The following is a 19,238-nucleotide window of genomic DNA, read 5'->3' on the forward strand; positions in this document are numbered from 1 at the left end:
GAAGTAAAGAAGTACTTAATAAAACAAGCTGACACATTATAACTGGAAGAGACTTCAGATATCATTTAGCCAAGCCCCTTATTGTCTATTTTTGTATATTATTATTTACTCTGTACCTTCTTTGGTTATGGATTCTCCTCCTAAACTATTGTAGATATAAAAGGTACTTTCTTTTGCTCTCCTATGTTCGATTGTTTTAACAAAAATGTAGCTTTTTATGTACTTACCCACTCAGAGCTTATTTATTTTGACCTATTGTATAAGATTTTGGTGTAAATGTAATGTCTGCCATGCCAAGTCCCAGATTTCCTAGGAAATACCCCCTCCCCCACTACCTGCCCAAACTCGGTTTCCTTTGCTGCATCATCATTCAAATCCTTCCTATGTGTGGGTATGCCCCAGGGGCCCCAACCTGGGCCCTCTTTTCTCTTCCTATACTCTCAGAGATCTCATCAAGTCCCTTGAGTTCAGTTATTTTACAATCACAAATTTAGACCTGGAAGGGGAAATTAGGTAATTTAGTCTAACCAGTCATTTTGCAAATGAAGAAATTGAGACCTACAAAGCTTAAGTAATTTCCCCAAGGTCATACAGGTGGCAAGTTGACAATCTAGAATTCTAACCTAGTGCTCATGCCATACGACTTGAGCTCCCCCAGCCCTGTGTAATCAACTGCCTGATGTATGCCTGACCCATACGCACCTCCAGCTTTACCATATCTAGCCATAATTCATCATCTTCCTCCTCAAGCTTATCCCTCTTCCTAACTTATTTGTTACTGTTGAGAACATTGCCATCCAGTCACCCAAGCTCCACTCATTGCTGTTATTTACTCCACTACATCCAGTTGGTTGCTAAGTCTTATTGCTTCTCTCTACAACATTTTTCCCATCTGTTCTTTTTTTCCTCCTCTCTCATGGCCTCTGCTTTGGTCAGGCTTTCCTCAGGTCTTCCCTGCACTACTGAAATAGACCCCAGTGGTCTTCTTCCCTTAATCATTGCTCCACGTAGCTACACCACCGATTGATGTTCTTTAAAGCACAGGCATGACCATGTTCAAGAAGCTGTGATGGGCTGTGGTGCTCTCTGCAGCCTTGGACTCTGCTGCCCCACCCCCCTCCTCATGAACACTCTCTCTGGGGTTTTATGACACAGTTTTCTCTTGGCTGTCCTCTTGTCTGCCTGCTTATTTTCATTCTCCTTTGCTGGATGATCATCTGTGTCCTGCCTCCATAAATGTGGGTGTCTGGTAAGGCTTTCTCATGGGTCCTCTTCTTTATCTCTGTTTTCAGTGACCTCATCACCTTATGTTGGCTTAAACATTATCTCTATTCAGACAACTCCCAGATCTCTGTATAACCAACATTAATTAGTTTCTCCCTTGAGCTCTAGTCACAAATAACCAACTGCCTCCTTGACATTTGGGCTGAATATCCCAAAGATATCTGAAATTGAACATGTCCAAAGCTGAAATGACTATCTTCCTCCCAAATACAACCCTCTTCTAAACTTCCTATTTCTATTGAGAGTATCTTTTCGTCATGCAGGTTCTCAGCTTTGGTGTAATCTTTATTTTCTTGTACTCATCCAACTCCGCATATCCAGTCTGTTGCCCGATCTTGTTGTTCTGCCTTCATAGCCTTTCTCTCATCTGTCCTTTCTAGTCACATGGCCACCAGTGCTTTCTTCACCTCTTCCCTGGACTTAACCTTCTTAATTGCACTCACCGATTTCTGATCATTTCCATGCTATGGTGCTTTATAGCTCTAGTCTCCTTCTGCTACCTTCCTTGGGAGACTCTATTGGTGAGCCTTACCTTATCTAAAGGACTACATTTACTCTCCCAGCTCACATATGTAATTACTAAGTTGGATCACCAGAATTCAGCTGGCTGTGTCTTTTCTTCAGATTTCTAGGGGGCACTGCTACAGGGTGGTGGGATTTTTCGAATGCTGTCAGCATTAGATATTTACTATTGTGGTTCTCCCTCTATGCCCATATCCAGTAACCAATGATTACTCTCCCACTGTTATTTGCCAATGTCAATATCTCTCCAATGTCATTTAACATGTTGGTATCTCCCCATTATCATTGATAAGCAATTAAAATCAAATAAGCTTTTGCAAAAGGATGTTTACTGAAAAGGTGTAGCAAGAAATAAGGTACAAAAACACTCTCTTGAACCTGGACATACTCTTTTCTTGCATGGGCACAGTTTCCTGTAGCTGAGTAGAGTGAGCTCAAAATGTCAGCTACAAAATGTTTCCACTGCTTCGGGCTTTTCCCAGAATTATGTGTTAAATGCTGACTCGTCATCCTTAATAACTTGTTGAGTGTGAGGTGAAACTTTAGAGTTATTTTGATTTGCATTTCTTGTATCATTAGTGATATGGGGAATTCTTTCCTGTAGCTGTTTACAATTTGCATTTCTTTTGAGAGTTCTTTATTGGGGAATGACTTTTGGTTTTATACCTATATATTATTTGACTATCAAATGCTTATCAGAGATATTTGACACAAAGTAGTTTTTCTTTGATTTAGCACTTTCCTTTTTATCCTAGTTGTACTGTGTCTTATGCAAAGTCTTTTAAATTTCAGGTAATCAACATTATTTTATCTTTTGTGGTTATTTCTGTCGCTTGTTAAATGCTGACTTTGTCAGTAAAAATATTATCGAACATTTGACCTCTCTCATTGGTTACTTCTTCCACAGATGCATAGACCATCCCAGGTGATTCTTGTCCACATCTTTCTGACATCCCCCATAGAGGTTCACTCAGTATTTTGGAGACTTTCCTGGTTTTTGAAATACTTTATTAATAGAAGTGTAAGTTGGAGCTGTTATCCCTTGTCCTTGTGTGTACTGCTCCTCTTCCATCGTGTTTGTTTCCTCTATGACATTGTTTATACCATGTCATTCTTGATAATAGACTGCCCCCTACTTTAATCTACCAATGATCTTTCTTTTTTAAAAAATGTGTGAAACGGGCTTTTTCTGTTATATCAGCATTATTTTTCCCATCTACCCACTATACAAAGAAGTATAATTAAACATAACTAACCAACAAAATGACTATGTCTGTCAATTCCACTTTATAGTTCATCATACATCTGAGGAAGGCAGCACAGTCTCTGATTGACCATCATCTACATTTTCCAGTTCTTTGCAACTATGAAGAGAGTTGCTGTAAATATTTTGCTCTATGTGGGGCCTTTAAGAAAAACTGTTGACCTCCTTTGGTTATTTGCCTAGCACTGAGATCAAAAAAACATGGGTCAAAAAAATTCAGACAAATTGCTTTCCAGAATGATTGGACCAATTTGCAGATTTAACAACAGTGCAGTTAGTCTGCTTATCTTACCATTGGTGGTTGAACTAACTAAAACCCCCACAACATTGGCTGTTCCCATCTTTTGTCATCTTTGCTCACTTGTTGAGTGTGAGGTGAAACTTTAAAGTTATTTTGATTTGCATTTCTTGTATCATTAGTGATATGGGGAATTCTTTCCTTTGCTGTTTACAATTTGCAGTTCTTTTAAGAATTGTTTATTGGGGAATGGCCTTTGGTTTTATTATTTGACTATCAAATGCTTATCAGAGATATTTGATACAAAGTTTTTTTTCTTTGATTTAGCACTTTCCTTTTTATCCTAGTTGTACTGTGTCTTATGTAAAATCTTTAAATTTCAGGTAAGCAACATTATTTTATCTTTTGTGGTTACTTCTGTCGCTTCTTAAGGGTTGATCCCTAGCCACAACTATGAAAGGTACTTGATCCGCCCCTTCTCATTTTTTTCATGGCATAATCTTTAATATTCAGGTCACATAGATGTATGGTCAGAGTTTATTATCACATATTTGAAATTCTGGTCTAGACCTAATGCCTGTTTTTCAGTTTAATTTTCCCAGTAATTCTTGTCAAACAATGACTTCTTTCCTAGGTAATTGATGCTTTGGGGTGTATCATGCGCTGTAATTTAAATTTCAGTATTATTCTCATTTAGTCTGTTTTATTGATCCACCTTTTATTTTTTAAAGCAGTACAACATGGTTTTGATGACTGTTTTTTGAGGTTGGAAAGTACTATTGTGCCTATTGGTTAATTGTTGCTGGGTTTTTTTTTCCTATGATATATCCCTTGATATGCTAGATTTTTTCTTATTCCAGTAATTTTGTTATTATTTCATCTAGCTTTGTGTGAAGTACCCCCTTGGTAGTTTGATTAGTATAGCATTAGGTATGTAATTTTGCTAATATGCTTATTAAAATATAAATCTGATTTCTGAGTTACCTCTGTCACCTCTTTGGCAGGAGGTGGGTGGGTAGTATACTTTATCATTGGGCCAAAGGAATGGTGGTTGGTTAGTGAATTGAGCAGACTACTTAGGGCATTCAAACTTGTTCTTAGTGTTGTTTTTATGGTATAAAATGTTCTAGGTCTGCTCACTTAATTCTGATTCAGTTCATATAAATCTTTCAGTATTTCTCTTGACACTATCTGCTTTGTTATTTTAATAGCAAAATAGTATTCAATTATCTTCATGTTCATTCCCCAAATGATGATCATCCTCTTTGTTTTCAGTTTTTTGCTACTAAAAAGAGTTGCTATAAATATTTTTGGACATATGGGTCCTTTTTATCTGAACTCTTTTAGGTATGCACTAGTAGTGGTATTGCTGGATCATAGGGCATGTACAATTTAGTGACTTTTTAGCACAATTTGAAATGCCTTTCTAGAACAACTAAATCAATTCACAGTTCAGTGAAAATATGTCATTGTGTCTGTTTTCCCCATAACAGTTCTACATTTGACATTTTCCTCTTTTTTTTTTTTTTGGTTAATTTTGTCATGATGTCAGATGTGAGGTAGAACCTCAGAGTAGATTTAATAGGCATTTCTCTATTAGTAATTTGGAGCATTTTTTCACATGCCTATTGAAAAACTGGATTTCTTATATAACTACCAATTGACCTTTTGTCAATAGGGAAATGGCTTGCATTCTTAAAGATTTGAATTAGTTCCATGTATAGCTTGGAAATGAGATCCATGTTAGTGAAACTTGGTGTAAAGATCTCCCCCCCTCCCCACCTTACCTCTTTGCTTCCTATGCAAAAACTTTATTCGTATATTTTATCTTCTTTGATCCCTCCTATCCCTTATTTATCAACTCTTTCCTTATTTATACATCAGAAGAGCAGTTTCTTTGTTTTTTCTAATAAATCAGATGTTACCTTTTATATCTAGGTCATATATTTGGACCTTACCCTAGTAAACAGTGTGACATTTACCATACTGCTTTTAAGCTGCTATACATAATTTTGGCCGGACATCTTGTCAAAGTAATAAATTAATTTAGTGCTGTCCTTTTTACTATATTGCCTTAGGCTACCCATGACCAATAAACATTTCTCCAATTAGTCTATCATTATTTTCAATAAAGAATGCTTTGTAATTGTATTCATAGAATTCCCATGTGTACCTAGGGTTGGTAGTTCTCCAAGTATTTCATGTGTCCTGTAGTGATTTTAAATGAAATTTGAAAATAAAAATCTCTTCTGGATGAGTTTTTGGTATTATACAAAATGCTGGTAGTTTATATGGATTTATTTTTTGTCTTGTAAATTTGCTGACGTTCTTAATTGTTTCAATTAATTTTAGTTGACTTTGTAGGGTTCATTAAGTATACTATAATGTCACCTTCCAAAAGCAATAATTTTTCTTTGCTGCTTTGCCTATGCTATTCCCTTCAATTTCTTTTCTTATCTGAAGCTATTGCCAGCAATTTTAGCCCTATATCAACAATGAATTACATCAAACAACAGCAGAGAAAATGGAGCATCCTTCATTTTCTCCTCTATTAAATGGAGAAGTTTCTAGTGTTTCTCCATTGCATTTAATGCTAGCTGCAGGGAGCAATTTTTTTTTTAACTGAGATTGTTGTATCCTGTGATTTGTACCAGTATAGACTCACTGGTGAAATAGTGGAGTTACAAAGATGTGCTTTTGGAGTCTGAATTTGAGATCTCATCGGTGAAAAATAATTAGATGATTGTAATACATAATATGTAGTACGCTCTACCACGTGAAAAGTTGTAGTTTAAAAAGTTTTCAAAAGGATTCACGTTGATAGAGTTTACAAGTTCACTTATTTAATTTTCATTTGTGATTCAGTTATTATTTAACCTATCTTCTTGCAGTTAATTTTCTTTACCTTTTTATTTATTTTATTTGTGTCTCTTTCTTTGACTTTGCGTGTCTCTGTTGATATCCAGGACATACTATTCTATTTTTGGGCAGCTAAGTGGCACAGTCAATAAGAGTGCTGATCCTGGAGTTTGGAAGGCTCATCCTCCTGAGTTCAAATCTGGCCTCTGACATTTACTAGCTGTGTGACCCTGGGTGGGTCACTCAACCCTGTTTGCCTCAGTTTCCTCATTTGTAAAATGAGTTGGAAAAGATAATGCCAAACCACTCTAGTATCTCTGCTGAAAAAAAAACCAAACCCTAACAGAGTCACAAAGAGAAAACAACCGAACAGTAAAAACAAATGCTTCTGCTTTAACTTTGTAAGAAATGTATCTGAGAATGTTAAAAAGATCATCAAGGTTATATTTTGTTAGGACAGTGTCTGTGTATGAGCTTTTGATACTTGTGGTCACTGACAGTTTTAAATATCAAGTTCTCTGGAAGCGGTATCTTGGAGAAGTACTGACTCTTGCGTCACTCAAAGGGTTAATTCAGCCTGTCCATTATTTTTCGGCAGTTACTGCCACCTGCCCTCTGCCAGAATTAAGGGAGGCTTGTGGTAGAGTTGAAAACGGGAAGTGTAACTAAGATTCAGTATGAGGGTCAAGACTCAAACACCTTCTAAGGTAGATCTTTCTTTGGTGTTTGGTGTGTTTGCCTCCCCTCTCCCCCCCACCCCGTGTGTTAAGGGCATAATAAGGAGTAGGACCCTTTTACCTAGCCAGCTGTGCCTATGACATTTGGTTACTAAGTTTCAGGTAGCCATTTGCCTTACATCTGTCGCAGAAGCAGCATTATTACTTCCTCTGTGAATTAGACCCCCATCTCTTTTTCTTGAGATGGTAGCCCAGCAACTGGAAGCAGGGAACTTCCTGGGGTTGGGGTGATCATAGCTTTTCCTAATGGCATAGCTTTTCCTGTCATCCATTCTCCACATTTCTGATTTCTAACTGGATTAAGATATTAGTCACATTCTTTAGGGTGACCTAGTGGTGACTTAGTTATTTTTGTTTTGTTTGAGAGGTGTCCCTGCTCCCACCTTAAGGTTTAGGACCTTAGGTGACCTAGGTGAAGTATGGTGTCATGGGAAAGCCCCAGCTCCTATATCCGTGACTTTATAAAAGTATACAAAAGTTTGCTGTATGTGGCTAACAAGAGAACCCTCTCACCTGCCCTTTTTTTCTCCCTTGAGTCTTATGAAGCATAGTGCTTACTTGTAAACTGAGCATACATTGCCTTATGCAGTAAATGTTTTCCTGATTGTTTTTATTGTGTATTTTGAGCTTGGGCAATTGTTCAAGAGTCATTTGCCTGCTCTGGGTAGGCACTGTACTAGTTATACCCCACAATACAGAGACAAAAGTGAAATAGTCCTGGCTTTTGAAGAGTTTTACTCTCTATTTGGAGAAGCACCCGGTACCTGTGTAGGCATATACAGAACATATACAAGACACTCTGGTTAATGTTGGTAGGGAGGCTTTAGGAGCTGGGGGGCGGAGGCAAGGCTGGGGTTGGGGGTGGAGGAGGACAGCCAGTGCAAAGTCATGGAGGCTGGAGATGAAACAGAAAAGTTTATATTTGATCTTACAGGGAGCCACTGGAGTTTGTTGAGTAAGAGATTTGCATGGCAGGACATGTCCTGTGAGGAAAAGCACTTTGGCAGCTGGGTTGTAGCGAGAGAGCTAGATTACCATATGAAAGACTTGAAGCAGAGAACAATTAGGAGGCCATTGGTTTTTTTTTATTTTCAACATTCATTTTTAAAAAAATTCTGAGTTCCAAATTCTTCCTCCTCCTTTAACCCCTCCCCTACCTATTTTGAGGTAGGCAATATGATACCCATTATACATATGAAGTCATGACTGACATTTCCAATCAGCCATGTTGCCTCTCCCAAAAAAAGGGCAAAAAATCAAATGAAAGAAAATATGCTTCAGTTTGTGCTCAAGAGTTCATCATTTTTCCCTCTGGAGGTGAATAGCATTTTTCATCATCCTTTTGAAGTTGTTTTGGACCGCTGTATCGATCAGAGTAGCTCAGTCTTTCTCTGCTCTTTCACTGTTGATCACTGTTAAAATACTGCTGTTACTGTGTACAATATTCTCCAGGTTCTGCTCAGTTTGCTTTGCTTCAGTTCATATAAGTCTTCCCAGATTTTTCTGAAATCATCCCCTTCATCATTTCTCATAGCACAGTAATATTCCATCACAATTTATTTAGCCATTCCCCAGTTGATAGCCATCTCCTCGATTTCCAATTCTTTGCTGCTACAAAAGAGCTGCTATAAATATTTTGATATATAGGTCCTTACCTTTTTTCTTTGATGTCTTTGGAATACAAAATTAGTAGTTTTATTGATGGGCCAAAGGGTACGCACAGCTTGAAAAGCCCTTTGGGTATAGTTCCAAATTGTTCTCCAGAGTGGTTGGACCAGTTCACAACTCCACCAACAGTGCATTAGTGTCCCTACTTTTTCACATTCCCTCCAGCATTGGTCATTTTTCTTTTCTGTCCTATTAGCTGACCTGATAAGTGTGAAGTGTAGTACCTCAGTGTTTTAATTTCCTTTGCTCTAATTATTAATGATTTAGAGCATTTTTTCACATGACTTGTCATTTTGATTTCTTCCTCTGAAAACTATCTGTTCATATCCTTTGACCATTTATCAATTTGGGAATGGCTTTTATTTTTACAGATTTGGCTCAGTTCCCTTTTTATGATTTTCTTGAATCCTCTGTTCAGATGTCAGATTTTCTGTTCATCTCTGATCTTTTCTTCAGGAATGGATGAGAGTCCTTTATTTCATTGAATATCCTTCTTTTCCCCCCCTCTGAAGGGTTATACTTAGTTTTGCTGGGTAGATTATTTGTGGTTGTAATTCTAGCTCCTTTGCCTAATGGAATGTTATAATCCAGTTCCTCTACTTTTTTATTGTAGTAGCTGCTAAACCTTGTGTGATCTTGGCTGCTTTTTTTCAGAACTTCTTCTAGGGGTTTGGAAATTTTCAGTGCTTGTAAGGTTTGATCTGGGAAGAGGAATGGTCACTGCTTCCCTGGTCTGCCCTCTGGTCTTTACCCAGGAAGGGTCCCTGCTCCCTTGCTACCACAGGCTTTCCCCTCTGCCCTGGAACTGCAACCAGCCACTGGGTATGGGCAATGGAGTTATCAACATCAGACAGCCCTCGGTCTCGTGCCCAGTGCTAATACCACGGGTCTTCATAATCTTTTTCTGACCAGTTGTCCCATCCCCTTGCCAAGCTGCCGTTGCTGCCTTCCTCCCTTCCACCTCCAAGTCCACAGCTGGTGTTGCCACCATGTGGGCTCCCGGCCAGCCTCCACTCCAGTGTCACTGACTTTTCCTTACAACCTCCTAAGTTGCCTTGGCCTGGAAAAATGTCTCACCCTGACCTTTTGTTGGCTTTGCTGCTCCAGAATTTGATTTGTGGTGTTATTTTAAAGTTTGGAGGGGAATGTTGGGAGAGCTGGTTGGGTTGCTGCCTTTACCCAAGACATCTAGGCTCCACCCACCTAGGAAGCTATGGTAATAGTCCAGGTGAAAATGCCCAGAAGAGAACAGAAGAAAGGTCAGTGGGAAACAGACAAGCAAGACAGCTTTGAAATTTGATATGTACTTGGAAGGAGAAGCACGTTGTATATAGTTCAGATTTGTGTCTGTTCATGAAATCGTTTTCCATCTGCATTGTATAGAGGATTGCTTATTTTATTTGGTATTTGTTAAGTACAAAATGAAATAAAATAAAAGTTTATTTAAAAAATAGTCCAGTTGAGATGACAAAAGGCCTGACCTAGGTGGTGGCAATGTGCATGATGGGGAGAGGATGTGTGTGAGAGAGATTGTAGAAATAGGATCCACAGCATTTGACAGCTGATTGGGTATATGTGTTCAGAAAGAATCAAGAGTTTAGGATGACTGAAGTTACAAACCTGTGTCACTGGCATGGAGGCACTCTTACCAGAAATAGCAATATTTAGAAGAGTGGGTTTTGGAGAACAATAATGAATTTTATTTTGGACATGTTGAATTTGAGATGCTGATGGTACCTCCAATGCAAAATGTCCAATAAACTGTTGGTCATTCAGGACATGAAATTAGTTGGGCTTGGATATATAAATCTGAGAGTTAATAGCATAGAAATGATAAAAAAAGAAAGAAAAGTTAAGGCAGTGTGAGAGCGAGAGAGAGAGAGAAAGAAGAGAAGAGGAGAGGAGAGAAGAGAACAGAACTAGGCCCAGGACAGAGGATTTGAGGACACCCATAGTAAGGGGATAAAGGTAATGATGACAAGCCAGCAAAGAGCGCTGAGGAGCAAGTGGTCACCCAGATAGAACAAGAACCAAGAGAGAGCATTTTCCTGAAAACCAGGAGAACAGAGAGTCGTCAGTGTTAAATACTGCAGAGGACAAGACAAGAAGAATGAGGACTGGGAAAAGGCCACAGGCTTTTGGCTGTTAGGACATCATTCATAACTTGAGTTCCTGATTTTTGAGCTACTGGATCAGAGCTACTAGGCTGCCTGAGGAAAGATGACCTTGTCCGGGTCAAAAATGGAGCAGGTCAGCTCCTATGCCAGTTTGTATAGGGAGATACTGAGTCCCTGAATGGTCACTGCCCCTCTATATAGAGAGGCCTAGTCTTAAAAAAATATATAGGAATGTTTTGTAGTTTTATTTATGCAATCCGGAATGGGTTTTGTTGTCTCTCAGATAGTTTAGTCTTTTTGGGGTGGGGAGTGGTGGGATATTTCAAGTGGAATTTCTCTATAAAATTTTTGTTAATTATGTGCAGAAATATTAATTTTTCTGTGGATTTTTTTAATTGAAGTTATTCTTTACTAGGCTTTGTTTACCTTCTATTCTTGCACTAGACTGCCAAGCTGTTCCTCCATTTTGTCCTGTCTTCTCCTGCCTCTACATTTTATGCAGGCTGTCTCCCCTCCCCTCAGGAAACTTATTACTCATTTCTGAAGACAACATGCTTATGAACATAGTTCTTGTTCCCTGTGCACATAGCTTTCCTACTAACTTCTTTGTAAGCCCTTTAGTATAAGGACTATTCTATCCTTCATCTCTACCTCTAGTTCCCAGCCACATTTTACTTTTAATTGGTGTTTGTTGAATACGTTTTCTTAAAGTTGTAAAAACTTTACTTGTTTATCACCTGATTTAAAAAATAACTTGTTCATATGTGTGTGCCATGTAAAATTCCACGTCGCACTGTTCTCTTGGATCCCCTATAATTATATACATATTTTGAAAGAAGAATTCCCCAGTTAGGCGTGCCCCGCCCCCCCCCCCCCCCACTTGCCTAGAATTTTGTAAGAATTTTTAAGAGTGTTAGAAATATAAGACATCTTCTTCTGTATCACCACCCAATGTAGGAAATAGTGGTGTTTCAGTGAATTCTTTCCCGTCTCTTATCTTGTTTTAATTGCCAGTTGGGGAATTCCACATCTGTGCAGATGATCTCTGGTGTCCAGAAAATAGATAAAATGAGCTTTACTTAAATTAGAAACAGGGTATATGACTTGGCACAACCGAGATAGTTTTTTTTTTTTTAAATTTTTAGGGTAACTGATTCATCACATCAACTTGTATTTCTACGTCTCTGCCCTCATTAAAAGACAATTAAAGAATTAATGACCCTCCTTTCTATCCTTTGGCTGATGGCTATCCCGACCTTTTTAATAATATCAGTAGTAACATCTGAAGCACCATATAAAATCATTAAATGTTAATGCATTCCAGTTTTCATATTACTTATTTCATGTCATATTTTATGACCAATAATACTTTATGATTTATTAAAAAAAATCTCTTTTCCTTCATAAATCCAGAGGTAGGTTTTATAAACATATACCTATTTTCTGTGAATTGTTTTAGTTCTGGAGTTGCTTTTGCTCTTTTCTTATTATAATGTGCAGGTCTTTGCATGTTCTAATTTGCCATGACGTGGTCAGTGCTGTTTCCTTCCTGTTGCTTGCAAGCCTGTGCTGGAGATAAGGGTACATTTCAGTACATTAAAAAAAAACACACATTGAAGATCAGGAAAACACAGTAACTCGTTTTAAAACCATTTTGTATCTCAGAAGATTTTTTTAAGGGCCTGAAGTTCTTTTTGTCTTCTGCTTATTTACAGAAATAAGGTAAAGACAGCTTAAATATCTAGAATCGAACCAGAAAACATGACATAAAAATGATTATACCTATTGAGCAGGGATGTTTTGCTAAGGGGAAAATGAATATTATACTCTATAACTTCTAAGTAGGTAGTTGACCTAGTTGGTAAAAATGACATAGGAGCCATAAATTGATTTTTGTCTGTGATGTTACCTTTATAGTAATTATATATTTGCTAATCATAAATATTTGAAAATTAAAATATTCCAGATATAATGGAATTTTTGGAAAACGTTTATGAAAATCAAACTAATAAAAGGTGAACCAAGTCCTCAACAAGAAAATACTTTATGATTGACTTGATCATAGCTATTTAGCTGGAAGACATCTCAGAGACTAACTAGTCCAAGTCCCTTATTATGTCTGATCCTTTTAATTGCTAGGTGCCCCTAGAATCGATTTAACTTTTTTTTTTTGAATATGACCTGCTCTTGCTGTGTTATAAGTAGAAGCTTAACCAAGTGACTTTTTTTTTTTCCAGGGGAAGACATATAAATGAAGAAAAATAAGTCAATGGAAGGTTTCCTTTGTTTAAATTAAAACACTGGAAAACCCAGAAAATTTATGTATTTTTGACACCTGTGATTTGTACAGCAAGTTGAGTCCTGGAATCTTCCATCTGATACTTGAACCTGAGATTTTTCTCATGAAGCATTAAAGGGAATGCTTTATTATGGCTGCTGTTGTACAACAGAACGATCTAGTTTTTGAATTTGCCAGTAACGTCATGGAGGATGAACAGCAGGTATGGGATAAAGGAAATTATATTTAAGTATCTTTGTTTTGTCTATTTGCGTCTTGTAATTTTTTTAAAAGAGAAAATTTTAAAATATCATGGTTAAAAAACAGAAAAATAGCATGGTAATTTATCAACGAAAGTGAAACTAAAGAGTTTGAGGGAATGTGAACTCATGTTTTGAATATTATTTGTATTCCAAGTTATTATTCTTTTCAAACATGGGTTATGGGCAAGTGAATTAATTTCTTGCCTCAGGTTACCCATTTTCAGGGTTTTGGGTGACATTTTATGGTGGTTTGAAAATTTTGGCATACATGTTGAGTAATAAAGTATTACAAAATATATGTCAATAAGGTTTTTTTTTTTTAACTTAGGAACTTTTCTGTTGCATGTGACCTGTGGGAGTAATACAGTAACAGTAACTTATAAATATAAACCAGTCTTGATAAGTTTTATATAAATGTATTTTGTATTACATTTATTAAAAATAAGCTGTTAAAAATAGTGTCCTATAATATAATTAAAACATGAATCTATGTGCCTTTGAGCAAACCTTTCAGTCTCTCTGTGACTCAGTTTTCTCATTTGCTAAATGAGGGGATTGAACTTGATTACAAAGATTCCTTCTAGTTTTAACATGATTATATGTTTCTTTGGTACTTTGATTGGTGACAAACAAGATATGCAAATGAATATGTGCCTAAAATAATTTGGACACGGAGCATTGAGTTAGGAACACTTGTGAGCCACACCTCCTTTCCCATTCCCCCACCCCCGAATATGACTATATTGAATATGCTTTTCCTTTACACTCTTTTTTTTAACCCTGATTTCTGGAGGAATTGAATTGTGTTGGGGTCTTCTTACACTTGGTCTCCTGGCTTTTTCCCTGAACTTGGCATTCTCTTACCTCACCCCTGGTAGGAACTTGTTTTTCATTTTTCTCTTTCTGTCCCCATTATCTGATGCAATGCCTTGCATATATATGGTCAGCACTTAATAAATTTGAATTCACTGTTTTGTATACGTTGGCAGAAAGCCATGGTATTCAAGAGGAGTTTTCATAGAAAAGGGGAGTCAATTAGTGGGGATAGAATTATAGCCCTTTAAGGATTAGAGATCAGCTCCTACTTTTTACAGATTAGGAAGCATAATTAGGAAGAATTGGTGGTAACACTGGTAAACAAGGAGTAATTCGTTGTGGCAGGGTCAGGAAAGGGGGCTGGTTGGCAGAAGTACTTGGTAGCCCTGTAAGCATGTGACAAGGACAAGTCAACCATGCCAAGATCATGGTTACATTATCCTTGTTATAAAGTATATATTTGAGAGTAAGCAAACCATGTTATATCAGGCTTTTATTTTCATAGAACGATTGCATATGACCTAATACTATCATCCTGATTTATTTTTGTACTTTTTACTTATCACATGTAAAACCTGAAAGAAGTTCAGAGGTAGTTTTTCAATTGTGACTTAAAGCTATGAATAAATCTCCTTTTAGGTTACATGGAGGTACTACTATGCTCAATTTTCTTGTGCTTGGACAATTTGAATGCTTTTTGAGAGTATCCATTAGGCTTTAATCTAGAAAAAAATGAAAGTGTGCACTGGTGGGGAAGAGGCAATTGAAGAATACAGAGTATGTTGTGAGGGTGGTAGCCGTCTCTTAAAACATAAAACAGATATTTAGTAAATACTACTGATAGACAATTTGGATGAGCCAGTCCCTGCCTCCATGGACTTTATAGGCCAGGAATACATTGTGAGCGTGATTATGTGTGAGGTATATCTGTATCTCACAAGAAACATCATGGTACTGTGGAAAGACATTGGGTTCGGAATCTGAGAACCCACGATCAGATTCTGGTTCTGCCACTTACTACCCTTGCCAACTTGGGCCAGTCCCTTAAACTTTCTGGGCTTCCCTTGCCCAACCTCTAAAATGAAGGAGTTGGGCTAAGTGCTATTATAATAAGGTTCCTTCCGTGTGGGGGAACCACTATCCACTCTACAAATATTACATGATTTGTGATCTAAACCAGTGACCTAGACATACATATATGATCTCAGATAAATTTTTTTGATGCATTTAAGTTGAATTAATTGCCAAAAGCTACATTAACCTAACATTAGAAGTCTTCTGGAAGAAAATTTAAGCTTTAAAATTTACTTCAGAAAACTGGTGCTAACTGCTTGCTGCAAGACTAGTTTAATGAGAAGTTTCTGCTTCACAGCTTTTTCTTTTTAGGATAATATCCAGAAAAGCTCTTAAAATTTTGTGCTCTACAAAACATACACGCCAGCAATGTAGTTCTTTATGGGTGTCATGTTAATTGGGTTTTGTGGTGTTACAGTATTTTGTTTACATATATTTTGTTTTTGTTAAGTCATTTGTGTCTGACTGTTCATGATCCCATTTGGGTTTTCTTGGCAAAGCTTGTGGAGTGGCTTGCCATTTTCTTCTCCAGCTCATTTTATAGATGATCAAACTGAGGCAAATGGGGTAGGTGACTTATGCAGGGTCACACAACTGTTAAGTGTCTGAGGTCAAATTTGGACTTAGGTCTTCCTGATTCCAGGCCCAGCGCTTTATCCACTGTACTGCCTAGTTTCCTGTTCATATAATAAAGTCAGACATTTCATCAATGAATTTGAGGTTCTAAGAATAAAACAATTTTTGATGATACAATAATGGGGGCATGTAGAATTATAAAACAATGCTTTCTGAATACATTCTTATGTGAGGGAAAGCATTATGAAATTAAAAATATCACTGGACCAAGCGACAGTTGATTTATGTTTTAATCTTGGCACTTCACTTATTAGCTGTGTGGCCTTAAGAAAAACACTTAATGTTTTCTGAGCCTGAATTTTCTTATCTATGATAAATTATATGATTCCATTATATTTTGATACAATCTAGTTAATTTTTTTTCATTAGAATTATAGCTGTAACATAATAGTAGGTCCTGGTCTAAGAGGGTAGCCCTCTGACTTACCCAAGGCATTTGAAATGGAGAGTAGTGCCCTTCCTAAGGTGCATGTGTGTATCCTTATACATGGTGTAAGATAGCTCTTCACACAGTTTCTCCTTGTGCACAACTGAATGGGGACCAATTTGAGTAACTTCAGGGTATAAAAACAGGGCAGAGAACAGAGGGTCTAATTTTTCTCATTCATTACTCTTATTTTCCTGATGCCCTCTCTTGCTTCTCTGAAGTCAGAGTATGGGCTTAATGGGCTCTACCTTAATTTTCCAAACCAAAAATAAGATTTGACAATGGTGTCTTCTCTTGTGCTCTGTTATCTTGCGTTGAAGTATATTAATTTTGAAATTAGGACTAGATTTCTGGGATTTTTTTCCATTTTATTTTTTGATTTTTCTTTTTTTGGGGTGGGGGAAGGCAAGGCAATTTGGGTTAAGTGACTTGCCAAAGGTCACACAGCTAGTAAGTGTCAAGTGTCTGAGGGCAGATTTGAACTCAAGTTCTTTTATTTTCTTTGATGTTCAAGGATGGCTCCAGAAGAGATTGGGGGTGTTAATATTAAACACAGCCCAAGAGGTCTCAGACATAGATGATGGAATACCCACTATTTTTTTTCCTAACCTATCTCTGTCTGAATTTGTGTTGAGTATTAAAACGTAAGCAAAATAAAGAAAAATTAACATTGATGCTATTAATAGATACTGAAAAGTTAGCAAACTGCAAATAGGCTGGAGGATCAAGGGGGAAAAAAGAATAGTTTTCTTGTAAACTATGTAAAAGTAATACTAATGACTTTTTATGTGATCTGTTTAAGCATTTATTTTTACATAATTACCATGTAGCAAATAATAATGAAGCATGTCATTAAATACGTGATTTTTCTGTTTAATTTGATCACAGCGCTTAACTCCATTTGCATCTAGTCTTTGCAGTTAGCTCATGGTAGCAAAGAGGCTTCATTTAGATGAAAACATGGCATGCACCGATTGAATGGCATCTTATTTATTGCTAATTGGTTGACCCTGACATAGGACAGTGGGCAATGATAATGCTGTCCTGCTTTTTTGGTGATAGGGTGCTATTGACCCGGCATTAGTAGGATTAATGGTGTTGAAGGTATTTGTGTTGATTCATCTGCAGGTGACAAATTGCACAATATTAAAAAAAAACCAGATGGTCAGGGTTAAGGGTTCCATCTGTGACCCATGAACAGAACAAATCTCATGGACTCATGTTGGGGGTTGAACCTCGTGATAATGATGTCATTATTTTTCTATCTTAACCTAAAGTTGTTGCCTTTTTAAAAATGTAAGAAATGCCCTTAATCTAAATGACCATAAATCTAAATGTATTTTTAAATCTCTATTTAATTGCTTGGAGAGTCTTTCTTCTTATTTCAGGGCATGTGATGTGAACAAATTTTCTGTTTTCTGAAATTACAGGTGTTCATAAAAAGTAGTCTGGATAATAAGAGCACCTACCTCACAAAGTTGTTGTGAGGGTGAATGAGGTAACATGGAAGCTTCGAAAACTTTGAAGTGCTGTACAAATGCTGCTGTTTCCCTTCTAAACCCACCCATCTCACAGACTTCCCTCTTTCTCTTCTAGATACTAACATCCTCTGCTCACCTGGGTTCTGAATCTCTATGCCATCCTCCACTCCACCCACATTCAGTTAGTTGATAAAACTTGCTGATCACCGTGTCTCTTGCATACATCCTCACATCCTTACATCATACCCTCACCTCTCTAACTTAGACTGCACGATTCGAACCCTGTGTTCTTCAGTCCACTTTATGCCAAAGTAATTTTTCGAAGATGAAAATCTGATCATGTTCTCTCCCCCCCCCCCCCCCCCCAACTCCACAAATTTCCTGTTACCTCTAGGATAATGGTATTACCTCAGGGATAATGATATCCTGCTTTTTTGGCATTTAAAGGTCTTCGTAACAAAACTACCTTTCGAGTCTTGTTATATATGATTTCCCGTAATGTACTCCAGAAACTAGCTTTTCGGTTCATCACAGATGACAGTACATGCCCCATACTTGGAATTTATCTTTCCTGGGCCCCTAGCTGCTAGTGGTCTTCCCTCCCCCCCCCCCCCCCCCCCCCCCCCCCCCATCAGCTTTGTACATGTTTGTGTGTGTGGATGTATGCATGTCTTCCCCATTAGAATGTAAGTGCCTGTTTCGCCATAGTGTTTGTATCTCTAGCACCTAGCATAGTGCCTGGCACATAGTAGGTGTATGATAAATGCTTATTCATTACCAGTAGCAATGTATTGTTGGTATTTTCAATCCCTGCATGAAGCTTCAGTAACTTATTCTTTAATTGTGTATTTGTGGAGGATGGGGATAAATACCAAAATGTTCAGTATTGGAAAAAAACCTAATAGTATAGAAAAATTGGATCTGTATCTGAAGTGCTCTGAAGTGACTCCACGTGCCTGAAATTGGGTGTTAATAAGAGTGCATCTGAAAGAGTGTATTGTCTTTTTTCTTTGAGGCTTTACTTATAGGTGTTTTGGAGCTCTTATGGGTTTGTGCCTTGGGCATCCCATGCCTCATAATAGAGCTTAATCTTTTTTTGCTGAGTTATTCTTCAGTCATCTGCTCTGAGAAAGTCAGCATTACTGGACTAGCTGAGAGCTCTTTTGTGGCTGAGATTGTAATCCTAGCCCCTCTGGGTAACCACCCCCACTCTCCCCTCCCCTTCCCTCCCTTCCCCGCCTCCCAACACATGCTTTGCTTTACTGGGCAAGGCCCTGGGTCTGTGATTTGTTCTGTAGGAGGTTGTTTGTGCTGGCCTGGATTGAGCTTGAGTCCAGGATCAGCTCTAGGGGCTCTGCTCTGCAGATCTAGCTCAGAGTTCTGGGTGCTGCGTTTGTGATTAGCTCTCAGGATCCTTGGATTCATTCTCTCTTCTCATACTCCCACCATGGGGCCATTATTACTTCTCACTTGGAGTCTTTCTCGTGGGTAATAAAATGATTAGCAGAAGAGTATGCTGGGTGAGGAATCCTGTGAATGGGTCCAAACGCCTCTAGTGGAGAGATCGTAGATCT

General features: G+C 37.8%; 1 protein-coding gene across 5 annotated transcripts in view; it reads left to right on the forward strand.

The window, feature by feature from the left end:
• Window positions 1-19,238, forward strand: part of ELF1 (E74 like ETS transcription factor 1) — a 99,514-nt gene that overhangs the window by 37,265 nt on the left and 43,011 nt on the right. For all 5 annotated transcript variants that reach the window (XM_036755875.1, XM_036755876.1, XM_036755872.1 and 2 more), the window contains exon 2: window positions 12,927-13,190. In XM_036755875.1, coding sequence (XP_036611770.1) covers window positions 13,119-13,190 — 72 coding nt within the window. In that variant the 5' untranslated portion in view covers window positions 12,927-13,118. The remainder of the gene's footprint in view (window positions 1-12,926; window positions 13,191-19,238) is intronic.

This window comes from Trichosurus vulpecula, chromosome 4 (assembly GCF_011100635.1).
Source record: "Trichosurus vulpecula isolate mTriVul1 chromosome 4, mTriVul1.pri, whole genome shotgun sequence".
Lineage (NCBI taxonomy): Eukaryota > Metazoa > Chordata > Mammalia > Diprotodontia > Phalangeridae > Trichosurus > Trichosurus vulpecula.